Source organism: Quercus suber, unplaced genomic scaffold (assembly GCF_002906115.3).
Source record: "Quercus suber isolate HL8 unplaced genomic scaffold, Cork oak 2.0 scaffold_304, whole genome shotgun sequence".
Taxonomy (NCBI): Eukaryota; Viridiplantae; Streptophyta; class Magnoliopsida; order Fagales; family Fagaceae; genus Quercus; species Quercus suber.
The window spans coordinates 388201-408830 of record NW_027069760.1 but is presented as its reverse complement, the minus strand read 5'-3'; the positions used below and the strand labels follow the sequence as shown (position 1 = coordinate 408830).

The following is a 20630-nucleotide window of genomic DNA, read 5'->3' as shown; positions in this document are numbered from 1 at the left end:
TCAAAGCTGAAAAGCATGGCAAGACTGCTTTCAATGCCAGTATGAGCATCATTATAATCTTAATATATTTAGGTAAGTGCATATTTAATTTGCTATTAAATATGAGTTTTTAAAAAGTAGCAAATTATTTTTGTAGTAGGACATGCACAACCATAACAGATTTTAGCAACTTTTGTGACACAGAAAGAAACTGCATTATAACATTTGAAGTTTAAAAACAGTTCATAATTAAGTTTTTTCCAGAGTACAGAGAGTCACACTAGAAAGCTAAACATATTTGAAAGTGTGGAGACATGAACAAGTTACAAGATACAATCCAAATTTTTAAGGACTTGTTGCTACACAGTCCTATAACATCAAACATGTGTCCCCTTATGGCATCTTATCCTAGTCTCCAAGCATATTAGCAAACAATTGTAAGGATAATATAACTTGCACGGAAAACGTTATTTTCATAAGTTTGAAGGTCATTGAAAATAAACAAAAGCACTTGCTCTCTCTAGAGAAAGTGGGGAAAAAAGTTAGCAGTAAATTTAACCACACTTCCAATGTTGAACTCCAGCGATTGCACCATAACTCAAAATGAGTACTCAACAAGGGATGATCTTGACGAATTAGGCCAAGGAACTTGCACTGTGACCATTTTATCTTCATAACTAAATTCCACACCTACTCCATCAATCTTGCAACTCATAGGTTTCTCTGATGCAAACACTCTCATTTCTCCACTTCCCCTAACTCCAACTCTTACCAAATTCTCATTATCATCAAATTCAACTGACTGAATTGCACCACCACAACTTAGCATGTTGACTAATCCAACTGGAGCAAATTGGATTATTTGTTTAGGCAAGACTGTCACTGGAGAAACAATGGCTCAAGTGAACTCTCCTATGTCTCTGATGACTTCAACAACTTCAGCTTCTTTTCTTGGAGCATATAGACTGCAAATATATCCACCCCTTTTATGGAATTGGGGTGCTTTCCATTGTTCCATTCAATTTCTTTAGGACTAGTAACACAGGTCACTAAGCGTGAAAATTGTGAGGCACTCTTGTTTCGCCCGGATTGAGGGCACCACCCCCCTCCTTGACAGTTGAAAAGTCCTAAAACTCCCGTGTGCTATGACAAATTTTAAATAACAAAACATTATATTAAAATTACTGTATATAAATCATATGTTGGATTGCATATTTGGTCTCTCAAAATTTCTTTGTACTTTAAAATATTCCAAAAAGGTTCTTCCTATCATTCAATGGATGAAAAATGTTGACATAACAAACGAAATTCAGGAAACCAAGATTACTTTGATGACATGATATGAGTTCCATTTGCCACTTTTGAGTCTTCCATCCATTAGATAATAATAATGACATTTTAAAACAATTTTGAAAGAATATGTATTAAAGTGAAAAATTTTAAAGTATAATTTTGAAACAAATTTCAAAATTGAGAACTAAATATGCAGTCTAATCTAAATTGTATTATATTATGCTTTATAAATATACTTTTAGGTATGCTACAATCAAACTTGCTTGAACTTGTAAATATTAATGGCTTACTTTGTTAAGGTTCCAAATGTTGAGCATTGTTTTCCCATCATGTAAAGGGTCTTCAAATAGGCAATCTCTAGTACGAAGATTTTTTTTTTTTTTTTTTTTTCCTGGGGTTTTGATTTGGAAAACACCTTTTGATTTGTTTCACAGGGTTAAAACACATGTTCATAGCCTTCAGTATAAAGGAAAACAAACCGCTTAAATCAGTAAATTGCAATCAAATTAAAAAAAATCTTGTATATTTTCATAAGACTACATATGATAAAGACAAGGCAAACAAAATTTCCCTGTGTGCATGCCTAAGAAAACACAAGTTTCTAGGTATAACTAGCTCAGAATTTCCACACTGATGCCTAACCAATCCCATTAACTTTCAAAGATGCACTTAGAACAGGTTATATACTTCAGAGAAACATTGTTGGAGCCTCAATAAACAAAGGAATCCAGTTCTCAGCTTGCCCATCAAGTACCATCCCACAAACCTTAAATATGGCCACCAGTTTTCAAAGCTGAAAAGCATGGCAAGACTGCTTTCAATGCCAGTATGAGCATCACTATAATCTTAATATATTTAGGTAAGTGCATATTTAATTTGCTATTAAATATGAGTTTTTAAAAAGTAGCAAATTATTTATGTAGTATCCATGCACAACCATAACAGATTTTAGCAACTTTTGTGACACAGAAAGAAAATGCATTATAACATTTTAAGTTTAAAAACAGTTCATAATTAAGTTTTTTCCAGAGTACAGAGAGTCACACTAGAAAGCTAAACATATTTGAAAGTGTGGAGACATGAACAAGTTACAAGATACAATCCAAATTTTTAAGGACATGTTGCTACACAGTCCTATAACATCAAACACGTGTCCCCTTATGGCATCTTATCCTAGTCTCCAAGCATATTAGCAAACAATTGTAAGGATAATATAACTTGCAGGGAAAACATTTTTTTTATAAGTTTGAAGGTCATTGAAAATAAACAAATGCACTTGCTCTCTCTAGAGAAAGTGGGGGAAAATGTTAGCAGTAAATTTAACCACACTTCCAATGTTGAACTCCAGCGATTGCACCATAACTCCATAACTCAAAATGAGTACTCAACAAGGGATGATCTTGAGGAATTAGGCCAAGGAACTTGCACTGTGACCATCTTATCTTCATAACTAAATTCCACACCTACTCCATCAATCTTGCAACTCATAGGTTTCTCTGATGCAAACACTCTCATTTCTCCACTTCCCCTGACTCCAACTTTTACCAAATTCTCATTATCATCAAATTCAACTGACTGAATTGCACCAACACAACTCAGCATGTTGACTAATCCAACTGGAGCAAATTGGATTATTTGTTTGGGCAAGACTGTCACTGGAGAAACAATGGCTCAAGTGAAATCTCCTATGTCTCTGATGACTTCAACAACTTCAGCTTCTTTTCTTGGAGCATATAGACTGCAAATATATCCACTCCTTTTGTGGAAATGGGGTGCTTTCCATTGTTCCATTCAATATCTTTAGGACTAGTAACACAGGTCACTAAGCGTGAAAATTGTGAGGCACTCTTGTTTCGCCTGGATTGAGGGCACCACCCCCCTCCTTGACAGTTGAAAAGTCCTAAAACTCCCGTGTGCTGTGACAAATTTTAAATAACAAAACATTATATTAAAATTACTATATATAAATCATATGTTGGATTGCATATTTGGTCTCTCAAAATTTCTTTGTACTTTAAAATATTCCAAAAAGGTTCTTACTATCATTCAATGGATGAAAAATGTTGACATAACAAACGAAATTTAGGAAACCAAGATTACTTTGATGACATGATATGAGTTCCATTTGCCACTTCTGAGTCTTCCATCCATTAGATAATAATAATGACATTTTAAAACAATTTTGAAAGAATATGTATTAAAGTGAAAAATTTTAAAGTATAATTTTGAAACAAATTTCAAAATTGAGAACTAAATATGCAGTCTAATCTAAATTGTATTATATTATGCTTTATAAATATACTTTTAGGTATGCTACAATCAAACTTGCTTGAACTTGTAAATATTAATGGCTTACTTTGTTAAGGTTCCAAATGTTGAGCACTGTTTTCCCATCATGTAAAGGGTCTTCAAATAGGCAATCTCTAGTACGACGTGCATAGTGTTGGCATCGCAGAATAGACCCATTTGGCAACTCTAGGCTTTTGAGTAACTTAAACTTGTGTTTTCCAACAGAGTTGCTTACATAAATTGGTCCACCAGAAATAGCTCGGGATGTAGCATGGAATTCAGCACAAGGATGAGTGGATTGGAACATGTCCCAATCTAGATGTATAAAATTTCCCATGCACAAGCTATTATAGGCACAGTGCACCATGTGACACCCATGTAGCCAAAATGTACCATTTGGATCCCCCAATGGGTCAGTGCACCAAAAATCATCTCCTATATGCATCACAAACAGTACTCAACAATTTAGCTTAAAAGACCATTTGCTAAACTGGATATGAGTGTTCTTATCAGCTTAGCATCTGAACTGTAACTTAGAAATTAGTCATTGGACCAATTGAAACATAGATTAGATAGTGACATGGTGCCATTCATCACTCTTGTGTCTGCTTTTCTATGAATGATGGGGTATAGTAAACACAAATGAATGAGAATAGACTAAAAACTTTATAAAACTTGATGGAAAATAACAAAAACAATGCCTGGATTTCCACCCCCCACCCCTCTTTGTTTTGTAATGGAAGCTTTTGTGGATTCATGTAGTGGAAAGCATGAGACCGTGTTCAAGCAAGAGTTTCTATCCATGCTTTGGCTTATCAATTCTATTTCTAGAATTTGGCTCAGCAAATCTATGTGAAGAACTAATAATCTGCCGGAGGGTTTACTTTGCAGCTTCATTTGGTTGAAAGAGAAAAAGGAATGAAGAATTAGAATCTGATTAGATTTCTAGTAAAGCATGAGCCTGACTAGATTAGGACGTAGTACAGAAATATGCATCTGAAATAATCAAATAACTCATGATTTATAACTTAATGCTTTTAAAACAAGCTAAAAGAATAATGGCATTGAAAAATCATAGAATTAGGTCAAAATTTTGACTTCGACTTCTGCTTTATACAAAAGTAATGAGTATTCAATCAAACCAAATTGTCTATATCACTAGACCACTTATCTGCAATCTCACTAAACCCAGCCATCTTATATCATACAAAATCATATGTTTCAATAATTCCATGATTTTCAACAAACTCTAACTAATTCAAGTAGTTAAAACGTATTTAAAAAAAAAAAAAAAGCATAACATCAATCAACTATAGGTGCAAAGAATATAAAGCCGTCTGTGATTTAGTGAAATATTAAAAATTAGTCTTATTTATTTATTGCTTACCACCAATAAATCAACTTTCTGCAACCTGGACAGATTGCAAAAATTAAGCCCTTTTTTTTTTTGGTGGGGGCTGAAGGCAAAGAGATCAAGCTCGTCAAATTGTTCATGAGGGCAATCACATGTGATAAGATTATTTTAGTTAAGCATGAATACAGCACCATTACATTGCCATCTTTGTGGTTGTGAACAATGTTATTGACACAAATATCAATTGAGAAATAATAGCCACAATATCCATTAAGATTTTTTTTCTTAATAAATTAATACCTCTGATGTTCATGTCATAAACACTAAGAAGGAAGAAAGAAACAACATAACAAAAGCTCGAATTCAAATTGCATATTTGATACCAAAAGACTTGTCATTGACCTTCACAAAAATAGCCACCTTCACAAAAACAGTCTCTTATTAATCATGGAATGGAGATGCTAAAGGGTTGGGCATCAAAGTGGGTGATCACTATGTCCCAATTCATTATGGGTGTATTTTAAATCCATCTTTGAGGATTTTAATCATTTTAACGGTCAAGCAAATAGGAGATTGGAGTTGACATAAACATCAATTCAAATACATGTTTAAAGTTAGGGAGTACCAAGGGCCTTCCATTTTTGTGAAATTTTATCTAAATTCCATACACAAATTAAATGAAGAATATATCTACCCCACATTAGTATTAGTCAAGTAGAATGTTTACACCTACATCACAACATTTACTCTAGATATTGAGAATTGTCCATTTACCATAGTTACAGTTCGTTACAGTTCATTACAGTACAAATGTAGTACACAATAGACCATCTAGAAAGGTTACCTTGTGCACTACACAACTGAGAATATTTATTAACTACTGTAGCAACACTTAAATAAAAAATTCTGAGGTAATCCTCCTCAATCCACAACAAATTCATGAATTTAGAAAATAGCAGGTAGTAAAGAAAAGTATGCATACCCATAATACTCAATGCAACTATATTCTATCAAAAGAAAAAAAGGAGGTTACAAAAGGATTACTTCACTAATTAACAAAAAAAGAAAAGAAAAGGATTACAGCACTAATATCTTGTTACATCGAATCAAAAGGGGAAAATGAAAAAAAGGCAAACACAAAAATACCACTCATGTTGTCAAACTTCTAAGCAGCTGTATCCCAAATCCAAATGACCGTCCCTGTAGTATCAACACTCTTCAATTAGCATGACAACCATAAAAATAACAAATATATAAAATTAGAGTGGCGGAGGCATATAAATTACAGAAAAGGAAGAGTCATAAATAAAGAAAGAGATGCATACTTACCCCACGAAGCCATCAAGAAAAGTCTTTACCCAAGGCATAACGTAGGATTGGCATGACAGGATAGAGGCATCCAAGAGAAAAGTTGATCCTTGCTTTGGGTGAACTTTGGAAATACGAAACTTCAGGCAGTGAAGGCGAGATGTGATGCTGTCAAGAGGGCCACCAGGTTCATAATGCTGGCAGGGGGATCCCCAAAACAAGCAGAAATAATCACCAGCTAGATGAGCCAAGCGCGGAGGTGAATTGATCTCTCCATCCAATAGACATTGATCACTGTCATGTATAGGGACATAGGCCAATGACCACTCATTTGTGACCACATCAAATGCCACTAGGCATTGATCGTTGAATTCATACCAATAAAACTTGCTATCAACAGCCACAGATTGTCCCAGAGGGAAAAGATAAAAGCCATCCTGGTTTATAAACTCATGTAGTCTCCAACGCTTGGTATGCACATCATAGATTTGGAGATGACAAGGCTGCAAAGTTGAACCCACCACGATAGTTGGGGTTGAGACCTCTATAGCTGCTGAAAAAATATTATCAACTCTTTTGGAACAGCGAGGAGGATCCACTAGAGAGTCCCATCTATCAAGACTCAAGTTGTAAGCCATGGCCCAGGGTTTGTTTTCTTGATAACCACCAAGGCAACAAAGCTTATTGCCAAGAAAAGAGGGCATGCGCTGACAACAGGCATTGGAGGAAGAAACTCTTGCATAGATTTTTTGGTATTGGTAAGGTCAAAGCAAGACACTAAATCATCGCGTCCAGAAGCACAAAAAGGGGGGCCAGCTATATGGTATAAAGTGTTGTTGGATCCTAAAACGCAACACTTCCTTCCTGAAGGTACAATCACTGCGGGTTTGATATGCTGCTACTAGTGGGAGTTTGGATGAAATATTGCTTGTAGAAACGGACTAGGACCAGGAGGAGGAGGAGCCTGATTGTGCTCAACATCGTCGGAGATGTTAAAGACATACCACTCCAAACCCATACGACCTTGTACGAGAATACAAGCAAATTTCTGGAATGGAAGAGAATCTTCATCACTCGATGGTAGTGAGAACATAGATGAAGAAGGTGGAGACGACGAAAACGAAGACGAAGAGGAAAATGATTTTGGTGTTGAAAATCTGGAATTCGACATGGCCAACTCTGGATAAAACAAAAAAAAAAAATCTCAAAATATAAGTCAGAACCGTAACCGTAACCCTAACCCTAACCATGGCATAAACTAACAACGTAACATACAACTACAAGTAATTCACACAAGCATGTTTTGGACGAGCACAACACAAACCACAACAACATAGGCAAAAGCAAGTCAGATTGACACACCCAAAATGAAAGAACCAATTTCGAAATCAAACCCAAACCTAGAAATAGACCATCATTAACTTGAAACCCCAAAACCCAAATCAAAATACCAAACACACAGAGGATCCACAAACCAATTGTTTTGCACCCAAAAACAAAACCCCAATTTTCCAAACCCATCCAATCCATGAAGAAGCACTGGGAAAGAGGGGGAGGAAAACACAGAAATTGAAGACAGAAAATAGAATTGGGTTTTGGTATATCATATACGGTCCCATACGGATGGAAAAGCAGAGAGAACCACACCTGAGAGAGACCCTAACGCTACTTCTGAAAGACGCTTGCTATGAATCAAAATCAAAAAGCAAAGAATATTAATTATTACATTACCTAATGAAGCCGAGAGTTTTTTTTTTTTTTTTTTTTTGAACCGAGAAAATCAAAATCAAAATCAAAATGAAGTAATCAAAAGAAAGAATATTACCTTCATACGCCGAAAAGCAGAGAGCAGAGAGGGCGAGGGAGAGACTGATTATGCGAAGCGAAAAAAGAAAAAAAAAAAACCCAGAACACAGCTTCAGACACCGAGAGGAATGATGAGAAGGGAAAAAAAATTTGAGAGGTGAGACCGTGAGCCTGACTGCCCTATATATAGAGATCACACAAGGTCAGTGAGGGGGCTCAGGCTCCCCTCGGGCCCAAAAAAAAAAATTTTGAGTAAAGACCCCCCCTTAGTTTCATGAACCACAGCCGGCCAGCTCAGTCAACAGCCTATGTAAATTTAAAAAAAAAAAAATGGAGAAGAAGAAGAAGAAGAAGAAGAAGAAGAAGAAGCAGTCCAAACTCCAAAACGGCAAAACCAAACGGAACATGTGAAAAAGTGAAAAACGAAGGAAAAAAGAAGAAAGGAGTGAGGGGAGACAGATGTCGAGTTAATGCCATTTGTAAAAATTGATTGGTAAGTTACATACGCATGATGTGTTTTAAACCTACGATTTCACTCTTTCACCTGGCACTTATTAGGGGAGGAAATGCCAATTGAGCTAGAGCTCATTGATGCTTTATGTAGTGATATTGTTAGGAGCTTTGGGATTTTCTTTGAAATTATGGTTGAGATATGCTTTTCAGTTCTCAAAATTTGGCTTAAGTTTGTTGTACTTTAAAATTTGAAAAGTTTCAATTGCGTCCCTAAAATATTTAAAAAGGTATTAATTTTTCCCCTTCTTCTTTTTATGGTAAATTTATTCCATGCCACATTAATTTTTTTAATGTGCCATGGTGGCACTTTGTCTGCCATGTATGCAATTTTTGTAATGGGATATGTTTCAAATTTGTTCAAGAACTCAATTACGATATGTGATAAAGTGTTGACATGGCACTGAGGAATGAAAATGAAATTTGGAATAAATTCTAGGAGTCAAAAGTGTGTTTTAGCCTAAAATTCTTGTTCAAATGTGTGTGCATGATGCATGATCTTCTTGACACTGACTAATATATTTGATTTTGGCCTTAAAGTTTAAGCCTTAATGCACATACGCTTAAATTTTATTTTTGTGTATGCTTGAGTAGCATAGCTACAAAGATTGTTCTGCCTATTGCTTTTGCAGTTATTAATTTTCTATTTATAAAGTCATTAGATGAATTTTTGATTTCTTTAACTTATAAGGGAAATTTAGGAACGAGTAGGGTCGGGTATTGTGGAGGCCATGCTCTCAAAATCACTGCCTGTCTTTTATGGTGATCTTAGAAGTCATGAGAGGGTAATTTTTTTGTATATTCTTTTAAAACATTTTGGAACTTTGAATTGCTCTCTCTCATGGAAGTCAATAAACCCAATTACTCTAATTCCCTTTCTTTTTGTAGGTTCCATTACCATTTTCTACCTTCATTGGTTATTGTAAGCAACGAATGCAAAATAGAGATTTTGCTTGTGCCAATTCTGAATTGGAAAGTCATGGCCTAATTGGGCGTTATGCAGAGCATGCAGAAGATGCTCCTGAACAAATCCATATAGCACAGGTTCCAACTTCATGGGCTTTCGTATAATTCATAGATTTGTATTTATTTGGATTTGGATGTATCAATTTTCGGTTTTTAGGTTACACTTTGCCTTTGAGAGGGTTATGGTTTAACAACTTTGAGTATTTTATTATTTAGACACCAATTATGAATGCTGATAATGAAGAGAAGGTTCAGTTGGAAACTTTGAGGGAGGATATTGGAACAGTAAGTATATTTCTTTTCACCATCTACCATTGTCTAGTCCATTGCTCTCTGCAAAAGTGTTCTTTCAAAGATTTTATTTTTCTAATCAAGCTTGGTTACTTCTGCAGCCTGCATTTTTGGAGAGGAAAGCACTAGCATCTATCAACTTGTGGATGAACTATGCTCAAGCTAGATCAAGTACTCACTATGATCCACACCATAACCTTTTGTGCTTAGTTGCTGGCTGCAAACAAGGTGAAGTCATTATTTTGGTTTCCTTTGCCATGGATGGCCCACATGCATGCTGGATGACCTAATTACCTTATCAAATGACGAGAAGGATGGGGTGGGGGGGTGGGGGTGTGGAATGAAAGAGGGGATTGGGGTCTTGCAACTTTTAGAACTGTTATTTCCTTTTCAGTTGCAAAACCATGTTAGGCATTTCTTTTTGCAAAGCACAAGTTCACATTGGCTTAAATGTATTTGAGGATACAATCAATTAAGTGGAAGTAACATTTATATATACCTTCTGAATCATTATATCCACAAAATGTTGACTGCTGATTTGTTTCACTGAGATGGTTGGCATTTCATGGCTAGTTTTCAGGGGATGACATCATGAGCTGAGATACTGAGATTTTGGTCTATCAATAACATTGGTGTATAACGCGCACCCAACACATTCAGCCTTGAATATTAAATAACTCAACATAAGTCTTTTTTTGTTGGTGGGGAGGGGGGGTTTGCATAAAATAGTTTTCTTTTGTATGGGCACTCAACATAAGAGCTTCCGTGCTATGCAGTTGTCTTATGGCCTCCTTTTGCTACTCCAATGTTATACCCATTGCCAATATATGGTGAGGCCTCAAACCATAGGTATGCTACTTTCAATACTGGCAACAAGAAATTAATTATTTGCTTCTTCTCTACCCATAAGATTTATCAATGCTGATACTTCTAATTTTTGCACAATGACAAATAATTTTCAGATTTCAATTTTTGTGTGGCCTGCATTTAAAATAAATAAAAAAACTTTTGTGCATTTGGTAGTTCTGTTGCTTTAGAAAACCCTGATTTTTCAACTTATCCAAGAGCAAAATACGCAATGGAGCACTCGCAGAAGGTTGTTCTTCATGCAAGTAATTCAATTCCTGGAGGCTCGTAAGGTCTAATTCTGTCTATTTATACCAATGTTGCATTTGTTAGATCCCTTATTTACAAATATATATATATATATATATTGTTGACCATTTTCTAGTTTTATGATATGTCCCTCTCTTCAAGTTTAGTAGTGTATGGTCTCACCATCTCTCTATCCCCTCTTTATTGTGATCTGCTTCTTTTTGGTGATGATTACTTTGTCTACTTATGATTACATTCTTATCATACTAAGCTTAGCCTTCAACTCCAACTTATTAGCTGTGTGCTAGTTATTTTCTTTGCTTCTTGTCTAGACTCATGTTTGATCTCTGAAATGGAACTAGAGACAATATGGTTATTCATTTTCTGTGAAAATTCTAACATGCAATATATGCATGGTTGTTGAAAGCTAAAAATTTGATTTTGACTAGGATACCTGTTAATGCATCCTTTGGCAGTACTGCATAACAGAATCTGATTCATGCTTAACTTCTTTACTTCGGTCAGTTGCGCATATTCTCCTGTCATTCCGTTTTATTGTGGGCTACTCCATCTGTTAAAATGCATGACTTTCTTTTCTTTACCTTAACCTTACAAATTTATGATCCTCAATCATTCCACATGTGATGGTACACTCTCAACTATCGCTGTCAATGGTTTTCACTGCACATGATAGGATTTTTTCCTTGACAGTACCTATCTCTGTGCCTGTAGTTTCCTCTGTTATCATTGTTTATGTGGCATTCTTAAATCACTCACAATAATTTTTATTACCATTTTACTAGTAACATAAGAACAACAACAATAACTAAAGCTTAGCTGGTTGTTATCTGGATGGATGGCAGTGTTTGTGACATTATTAGCGCAGTTGACTTATTTTTTTCTATTATTATTTTTTTTTAAGTAACGAGTGTCATATCATTACAGTGTTTACTCATTATTTAATGATTTCTCTTTGTGGACTTAACCTTCTTCTATATGTATCTTCAGGTTAGGTGATTGTTTTTTTCTGTTTGTTACAGGTTCCACCAAGTAGACAGTGATGATTTGACCATTGCTATAAACTTTTGGTGGCGATCCAACATGATGTCTTCTGTGGAAGAGGATGCATATTATTTGCGCGCAGAATATTGAAAAGGTACTTGTAGTATAGATTCTTTAAAATATGTTGGTTAAGCTAGCTAGTGTGAAAAGCTAACATTAGTTCTGTGTCAATTTCATGTGTCATTCACTCATCGAATCAACATTTTATGTAAAAGATTGATGGATAAAGAAATGGTATGTATCTCTCTTACATATATCATTTGATGCCAGATAATGTTGGCAAACTGCCATTTTATGGGGTGGGGAGTGGGGAGTAATAGAAACAATCCTTTTTATATTTATGATTTCCACTTTAGAATGTATTTTAGGAGAAAGAGAACAGAGTTCGTCGGAACCGTAACCCGATAGCTTAAAAGAGAATTTTCTAGAACCATCGGCTTCCCCACCACTGAAAACAAAACCGAATAGATACTTATTTAGTTGTTATTAATTTTGGGATTTGGGGGTTTCTAATTAGGGTTTTTTTTTTTTTTTTTTTTTTAAGGGAAACACCATAGAAGATCAAATTCTACCTAGGCTTTGTCTCTCAGATATTTAGTTGTTATTAATTTTGGGATTTGGGGGTTTCTAATTAGGGTTTTTTTTTTTTTTTTTTTTTTAAGGGAAACACCATAGAAGATCAAATTCTACCTAGGCTTTGTCTCTCAGCTTTTTTAATTTATTTTTAGGATTTTCCCCCCTGACTGATTGGTGTCCAGTTGCCTATAATAAATTGGAGACACAATGTTATGTTATTTTTGCTACGTTGGTGTGAATTGATGCTTGAACCTTTTCAGTTTTCCCTATTTAAAAAAGAAATGACATATTCATAACCGAGTTGGCTGAGTGATTGAAAGAATAGTGGAAGCTATAGCAACAACCCAGCCCACCTGCGGTTTCCTTCAATTTCATCATCATTTAAATACTTTTGTTTGATCAAGCACATGGAAGATTATTCTCATGAGAATATTTACATAGAATTGAAAGTTGAAACTTCCTCTGATGGTTCTGTGTTTTGTTTTTTTGGTTGGATTCATGTTGTTAAACTGTTCTTTCATTCCCATTTAGAATGTTTGACTCACTAACTTTTGCATTTTTCTGTATTTTTTTGGGTGGATTCATGTTGTTAAATTGTCCTTTCATTCTCATTTAGAACATTTGGCACCATTTCTACCATCACATCCTGTGGTAAGAGAAACATGTCACATCACACATGATGTCAAAATATGCTAGAATAAATCTTAAATCTGTTTTGAAAATTTTAACTTTCTAAGTGAAGAATGATACTACTATATGCGAACCCTTAAACAACTGTCAAATATGTTGAGTATATTGAACATGAAAAAATAATTATTCACCCCGGTATTTTGGTGCATCTGACTTTAAGATTTTCATTGATTATCCTAGAAAATATGTTCCCAACTTTTAGATTGCAATTCTATTAGATACATTCATCAATCTGTTGCTATAATGTTTTTTCTTGCCTTTGTAGGTACCAGCAGTTGGTATTCCAGCACTTAAAAGGGCTCAACCTCTTGGTACCATCTTTGCTGCTCCTTGGGGTTCTACACTTATTTTGCCAATTTCATATACATACATAGCCATGATGGGTTCTAAGGGACTCACTGAAGCCTCAAAGATAGCAACCTTGAATGCAAACTACATGGCAAAACGTTTGGAGGTTCTAAGGGACTCATCTTTTGGTTTTATGTTTGCATATATGTGTTGATCTTGAAAAATAATTTCATTTGGCTTTATGCAACATGAAATAGAGGTTCATTGTTTTCTTAGTATAATAGAATGATGTGAACATTACAGAGCCACTACCCCATTCTTTTTTGAGGAGTCAATGGAATAGTTGCCCATGAATTCATCATTGACTTGAGGGATTTCAAGGTATCTCAAATCATACTCTTCCTATGGATTCCCAATTCTGTAAGTTTGGCTTACAGTGAGTCATTTTAATTGCAGAACATAGCTGGTATACAACATGTGTTTGACAAAATGTCTTACTCACTTTTGCATTTTTTCTCTTTTGATAAATCGATTGTTGTACTCTTACATTAGTTTAAGTCAACTTCATGGTTTGTGTCTCTTGGTTTTAAGCCTTTTCCTACAATTAAGGTAGTTTTGACATGTATGAAAAGTACCTCTCTAAATTTCTGCCACGTTTACCATTAAAAAACGAAAATGAATCACTTTGCATAGACTGTTATGTTCTAGGTGTTCGCTACTTTTTTATTAAAAGCTTTAATGCTGCCTATATTGATTCTCAGGATAAAACTTCAAATGGAAGTTTAAGACCTAGGGTAAAAGTGTTTGTGAACATGTGCAAAGAAAGAAACCTGTAATTGCCAGATAAGAACAATGGCTGAAGAGTTACAAAAAGGTAACGGTCAATAATATAACTTTTCCAAAAAATTTGAAACTCTTCCACCTTTCTTTTGATTTGGCAGGTATAGGCTCCTCTAGCTTATGATTACTTATGTGCAAAAAGATTTTGAAGTGCTGTAGAAGGAACATTTTCTTCGGTTATTACATTTTTGCTATAGAAACATCTATGATATTACTAACTATCCTTCTAATGACCATTATTCAATTATAATATACCTTTTGATATGGTCTTTTAGGGTAAACATGAAGGAAAATGTTTGATGATTCAAAAAAATTTCTTATCATAAATTATGTAATTTATAAATTTGTATTTACCTAAGTTAGATCATATTTCTTTCTGATGTCTTATACTTTTTTTTTTTCGAAATTATTTAAATATGTCTGCAGGGTATACCATTGGCTATGTGAATATTAAAGCAAAAATGTTGTTTATACTTTGCAAGTTGAACTTAGACATTGATGCTCAAGGTATGTGTATGCATGAGTAGATTTACAATATCAGCCAAGTCATAAATAGTTGTTTCTACAATCAAGGCTATTTTGCTATGTAGGGAAAACACCCATTTTAAAAATAGACATGCGTTAAGCAAAAACCCCTTAAACGCCACACCCCTATACAATCAGCACATCCCAAAGATGAAATGATGTATTCATTCGGTAAAACACATAGTGACAAAAGAAAATATCTTCCTTCTCTCAATTTTCATTCTCACATCTTTAGTACTTGCACTTTTTGTTATGTTTTGTTTCTTCTCTGCATATACCTAAGGTAGCATAGCATTATTATTTTCCTTCTTCAAATACTGCTTTTGCAATCCAAAGTTTCTACTGTTGCTTTTCCTATTTGAATTAGCATCTCCATTTTTAGTTATTTCTATACTCTAGAATTTTGTTTTTATTTCATTGGCTAGGGTTCTTTGGTCACACTTTGTTAATTGCTTTTATTTGGATTTTTTTTCTAGATTTACAATAATCTGGCTTTTGGTTTGGTGATTTTAGGGGTTTAGTGATTTTTCCCTGGAACTTCTTATCGGTGCTTAGAAAAACACATAATTATTCATGTAGGTAATTGCAACGTTTTAAAATTTTCTGTAGGGGGGTTCTTTTTACAATTCAAAATTGAATTTAAAGCTCTGTATATATTTTAAAAGAAATTTCCCCTTCTGAATTGTCTAGGGTTCTTCTTTCACCCTTATTAAAAAATAGATGGCTTTATTGTTTTTGTTTTTTTCCCTTCGATTTTTGTTTTTTTCCTATTCTATCCCTGCCAGAAATAGTGATAATTGGTGGGTGTACTATTGTGGAATTGCGTCGTGTTTTGGTTTAGGACTCTTATCACCACAAGTCAAACTCAAAACCCACACGCACGATGTAAAGGGCAAAGAGCAAAGGGCAGTGGACAATTGGGCCTGGATTTTTTAATTTGGAAATATTTCCTATTCTATTTTTTCTTTCTAATTGAAGCTCCTTTGGAATCACAGTTCTCTCTAAATGGTGACAAGTTGAATTTATTGCTTTGGAACTGGGTTTAGTAATTTAATTTGGATGCTTTGGTCACAATATATAGGTTTATTGTTTAGACTTATTGACAATTTTTTTCAAAGTAAAGACAGTTTTCTGTAATTAATCTTAACGAAATCCTGGGGATCAAATAAGTGTAGGATTAAATGTTGTGCTGATATTTGCTTTTGTTTTTAAATCTTATTTAGGTCTATTGTTCAGTTAAGGTTTGTTGGAACCACAGGCAAAGAGAGATAGGCCGTATCCCTGTAACCGGTAAAGTATTTGCCTTTTTTTTTTTTTTTTGGTTTTACAAATCTGGGGATTCAATATGATCATGGTTTGAATTTCTTGGTTGGATTGGTTTAGATTTCGTTATTTGAGTTAGGCTTCTGTTAATGATGCCTCCTACAGTATAATACCAGTTTAAATATAATATGGTTTTAGATATCCAGTAAGGTAGTGTTTATGTTGGAGAGGGTTTGTACTTTGTACATCATACCTGTTTGATAAATTTCTTATAGACATGTTATTGGTATGATTTATTTTTTGGGGGTTTATTGTTGTTCTCTTCAAATTCATGTTCTTTGAATTGTATTAGTCATTGAAAGGAAAAGATAACATTTTTCTTATGTCCAGTTTAATCATTATTATAGTCATCTAAACTAATGACCATTCTTTGCTTATCACATTTAGTATATGAAGGACTTAATCTCTCTAATGGACAATATTGGGTTATCAGATTTTTTAAAACAAACAGTGTTACTGCATATTAAAGGATTATTTATTTTATATGGTTGTATGATTATTTTCTGTCATTTAAAAAAACCTTCTTACCCTTTCACTTTTTGCTGAATATGCCAAATTTCAACTTGGATGGTTTAAAATCTAAAAGTTCAAAGTGTACAGTAATTTATAATTTTCTTAAAAGTAAAATTATGAGATTTTTGGTTAACTACTACATTTTTGAAAAATAAATAAATAGATTAATAACTAACAAATTGTTATGCACTTTCCAATAGATTGTTAGACACTGTTATCAACTTCCTTACAAAATTTTTTGTATTGGTTTTGCTTTGTAAAAAAAAATTCAGTTTGTTAGTTTTCTTTGGTTTAAATGTTTAAAAAATTAAATAAAATTTTTTTTAAGGCTTTTAAATTTACATTTTAGTCTACTTCAAAACTTACATTTTTTCTTAAGGGAATTTCAGTTGTGATTAGTGATGATTCTCCATATAAAAGTTTCGATATTCAAAATAGAGCTCTTTCATATGGTTTGTGATCTCGGGACTGTAAGAATTCAGTTGCGATAGTAGTAGACTACCTAAAACCAACATGTTCTATTTTATTGAATACTTATATATGAAATAGAGCATAGAATTATTTCGTTATTGAACTTGAGTTTGGCTTTAACAAATGCTCAATTTTCTTGCTGTTTGTTTCAAGTAAACCTGCCATGTTTTTCCATGGATTTTAGATAATTAGAGTTAATTACCTAGCGTGCAACACATATTTTATAGGATCTCAGGTTTTAGAGCTTCATTTACATTGCCGTTTGTCAGTAATTTTGTATTTTCAATGACAGTTTTTTACTCACATGCTAATGTAGATTTATCATCTCTGCATTGGCTTATAAGACTGTTGGTAACTATTCAAGAAAAGCTCCTGAATTGAGTTGAAAGGTCAGGACAACTTAATTTCCCCTTTTTTTACTTTTATTTAAATTTGTCTCTTTATCATTTGTTAATGTTTGATTAAAAAAACGTTGAACAAAAAAAGTTTAATAAGATTATTAAATATGTACTTTTTGACTCTTAAATTAGATGCTAAATTTTTTTTTCCCTTTACCATGTCTAGGATTCTTCTTTCACCCCTATTGAAATATAGATAGGTTTAGTATTTTAATTTGGATACTTTGGTCTCAAATTAACATCTCTACTTTTTTGTTTTGTTTTGTTTTGTTTTGTTTTGTTTTTGTTTTTTTTGTTTTTTTTTTTTTGTTTTTTTTGTTTTTTTTTTTTGTTTTTTTTTTTTTTTTTTTTTTTTTTTTAAGACTCATGTTTGATCTCTGAAATGCAACCAGAGACAATATGGTTATCCATTTTCTGTGAAAATTCTAATGTGCAATATATGCATGGTTGTTGAAAACTAAAAATTTGATTTTGACTAGGATACCTGTTAATGCATCATTGTATGGTATCTTGTGAAGAATTCAATATCAATTTTTTTTAATTAGAATTTTGCCTGGTGGATTTGGTTGATTCTGTCATGGCATATAATATTTTAACTGTAAAGTTTTGGAATATATACATCTCCACTTTAACTTACTCTTGTACAGCCAGTACTCCTTGTAGTTTTGCGATCAATTAAACTTTGACAGCATTGTCTTTTTCCCCAAAATAAGTCTCAATCTATCACCATGTCCTCTCTTCATTTTTTCTCTTTTACATTTTCCCAATTACCATATCATCATCTTGGTAGACATGCTTGTATATTGGCTTACCTGCAAACATATAACTATAAATCTAGTTCCATATGTTGAGCAGTGAGCACCAATACAGAACGTGCAAATTGCCTAGAATGTCGTTCAACTTTGCCCTTGAATAGGTTAACTTCTATCCAAAAATTTGAAACCTAACTGCAGTGCATTCTTGGTAAATTCTCGTTTTTGTTGTTTTATGTTGCAGGCATTCAATAATGTTTTGAATAAACACGTGGGAGTAAACTTGGACGGACCTAAACCAGGGTTTTAAGGACAGTTTGGAACAACTGGTCCCTGCAGTATCTCTATAGTGAAGAGTACTCATTCATGTTCACAGCAGAAACTTTTGCCCCAGTCAGTGCTTTCATGTCAGCCATCCACAATTTTGTATATTAGGAATAGTTACTTTGAACAGTGTTGTGTATATCACTATATCACTGTTTCATGCAACAGTTCTATGCAATGCCCCTTTCACATATAATGAGACTCATGGATGTAGGTCCCATACATAAGAGGACCATTACATATACATGTTACCATAATTTCTGGAAAAAACTTAGGTGCTTTGGGAGCAATGTCGTTCCTCAAATATTTTGACAAAATTTCTCGGCATTCCATTCTACAAATAAACCATTTTTCTGCTTTTTTAAAGGTTGCATTTGTTTTTGTGCTTTCGAAATCTGTGGTTCTATGAGTGGCAGTTTTATGTATTATAGTTCAAGTACATTTCGTATGTTATTTAGGTGTTGATGGCAGCATTATGATCGCAGATGGGAAAGTGCAACTTTGTTTTCATTGATTTTTGGATGCATATGCTACTTCGGAAGGTTAGTTTTGCTTTCTTCCCATTCTCTTAGTCTATCAATTTCTTCTGTAAGTTGAGATATTTACCTAAGAACTAATTCAAATCAGACGTGGTTTATTATTGAGCTAACACAAATTAAATTTTAGATTTCAAAGAAAGAGCGAGATTTGAGTTTAGAGAAAAGTAGCAGGTTCAAAAAAAGAGAAAATCAGATCTCTGTTCTGTATTAGAAGTAAAATTCTTATTACAACTCAAAACTGATTACAAAATGGCTAGGACTTGTCTATTTATACACTCATGTAACCATTAATTGGTTATGCAACCCTCATACCCTGGTTGCTTAACCAAGTTATAGCCTCTTAACAGTTAACAAACATCTAGCAAACAACTAATGGACAGCATGCAGCTAACAGCAGCAAATAATTAACAACAACAATTAGACAACTTGGCAAGACAGAAGGTTTTAGAATCGTGAATTGTCCATACTTCTACATTAGAAATTACCCCTATAGAAGAAACTTGTCCATAAATTTGGACAGTGTCATAGAAATCTTCCTCAGCTGCATGGTAAGGTAGTAAGGGCTTCACATTGAAGACATATGAAATGTTGAAGTGGAGTGAAAGCTGCACTTGGTAGTTGGTAAGCATTGTCATTGACTCTGCTCAAGACCTTGCAATGACCTACTTTTCTAAGATCTAGCAGGTTGTCTTTATTGACTAAAAAGTAAAAACCACCTACAGGAGGTCTCCTTCCTTGAAGAGATGCTTCTTTCAATGAACATCAGCTGCTGACTTGTACTTTGCATTGGACACTTCATTCTTGGATTTCACTTGGGCAAAAACACTCTTCATAAAATCTGCCATGTCTATAGCCTTGTTGTTTGTCTTCTTTAGGAGGTGGCAAATGGATTTACTATGTACAAGCTAGGATTATATGATATTTATATCCCAGCTTAAGGGCCTTTTTGGATTGAGGGAGGAGGGAGGGGGTGTGGAGGGGAGTAGAGTAGAGTTGGCCAGAAATAGGCTAATTTCCAACCAAATCTACTCTACTCACCCTACCTCCCCTTCAATCCAAACAGGCCATAAGATTTTTCTAAGGAGGTTTACATACTAAGGGTAAAGGGTAAACGTGTAATAATGTACTAAGTTTATTAGTATAACTTCTAAGCATATGTGTTAGGGTAAATTAAAAATCCCTAAACACTTTTCCCATACACAACACTACCTTTCATCCATGCTAAAATTTTAATTGTGTATATAAATCATTCAGTCCAACAGAAACATTCCTTTAGTTGGTGATGTAGAGCAGTAGCTCCAATGGTAGACTGATATAGTATCTTTTAAGATTTTAAAACCTCATCATTAAACTACCAATAAATTGAACCTGTTAACCAGAGCTTCTGTAAGGAAATTTAAACCTCTTTTAACGTTCTTTTCTTTGAGGCTTGAAATTG

The 20630-nt window shown here is 34.0% G+C and overlaps 3 protein-coding genes across 10 annotated transcripts; 2 read left to right on the top strand and 1 right to left on the bottom strand.

The window, feature by feature from the left end:
- The first annotated feature begins 1651 nt into the window (after window positions 1-1651).
- LOC112039353 (lysine-specific demethylase JMJ31) lies at window positions 1652-12045 on the top strand. 5 transcript variants are annotated; one of them, XM_065782500.1, is made up of 8 exons: window positions 1652-2131; window positions 9241-9324; window positions 9428-9583; window positions 9722-9790; window positions 9898-10024; window positions 10573-10645; window positions 10820-10935; window positions 11932-12035. In XM_065782500.1, the coding sequence occupies exons 2-7, from the start codon at window positions 9271-9273 to the stop codon at window positions 10932-10934; spliced, it is 594 nt and encodes a 197-aa protein (XP_065638572.1). In that variant the 5' UTR covers window positions 1652-2131; window positions 9241-9270; the 3' UTR covers window position 10935; window positions 11932-12035. The 5 variants fall into 5 exon arrangements, with proteins under 5 accessions (XP_065638572.1, XP_065638573.1, XP_065638574.1 ...); XM_065782501.1 differs by lacking the exon at window positions 1652-2131 and adding an exon at window positions 7998-8522 and having other exon boundaries at window positions 10820-10908; window positions 11932-12045; XM_065782502.1 differs by lacking the exon at window positions 1652-2131 and adding an exon at window positions 7998-8522 and having other exon boundaries at window positions 10862-10935.
- On the bottom strand, window positions 2673-6912 carry LOC112039352 (galactinol--sucrose galactosyltransferase). Of its 2 annotated transcripts, none has more exons than XR_010632628.1 (3): window positions 6245-6912; window positions 3629-6115; window positions 2673-3188 (listed from the first exon to the last, which is right to left on the bottom strand). XR_010632628.1 is itself a non-coding variant. In XM_065782497.1 (3 exons), the coding sequence occupies exons 1-3, from the start codon at window positions 6255-6257 to the stop codon at window positions 2958-2960; spliced, it is 612 nt and encodes a 203-aa protein (XP_065638569.1). In that variant the 5' UTR covers window positions 6258-6912; the 3' UTR covers window positions 2673-2957. The 2 variants fall into 2 exon arrangements, 1 of the variants encoding a protein (XP_065638569.1); XM_065782497.1 differs by having other exon boundaries at window positions 3629-3996.
- A 124-nt stretch (window positions 12046-12169) lies between the features above and the next one.
- LOC136071341 (glycine dehydrogenase (decarboxylating), mitochondrial-like) lies at window positions 12170-17938 on the top strand. Of its 3 annotated transcripts, XM_065782504.1 has the most exons (7): window positions 12170-12187; window positions 13485-13673; window positions 13811-13888; window positions 14269-14381; window positions 14774-14854; window positions 16096-16162; window positions 17496-17938. In XM_065782504.1, exons 1-3 carry the CDS (start codon window positions 12173-12175, stop codon window positions 13832-13834), a joined length of 228 nt encoding a protein of 75 aa, XP_065638576.1. In that variant the 5' UTR covers window positions 12170-12172; the 3' UTR covers window positions 13835-13888; window positions 14269-14381; window positions 14774-14854; window positions 16096-16162; window positions 17496-17938. The 3 variants fall into 3 exon arrangements, with proteins under 3 accessions (XP_065638576.1, XP_065638577.1, XP_065638575.1); XM_065782505.1 differs by lacking the exon at window positions 14269-14381; XM_065782503.1 differs by having other exon boundaries at window positions 13811-14381.
- Window positions 17939-20630: the final 2692 nt, after the last annotated feature.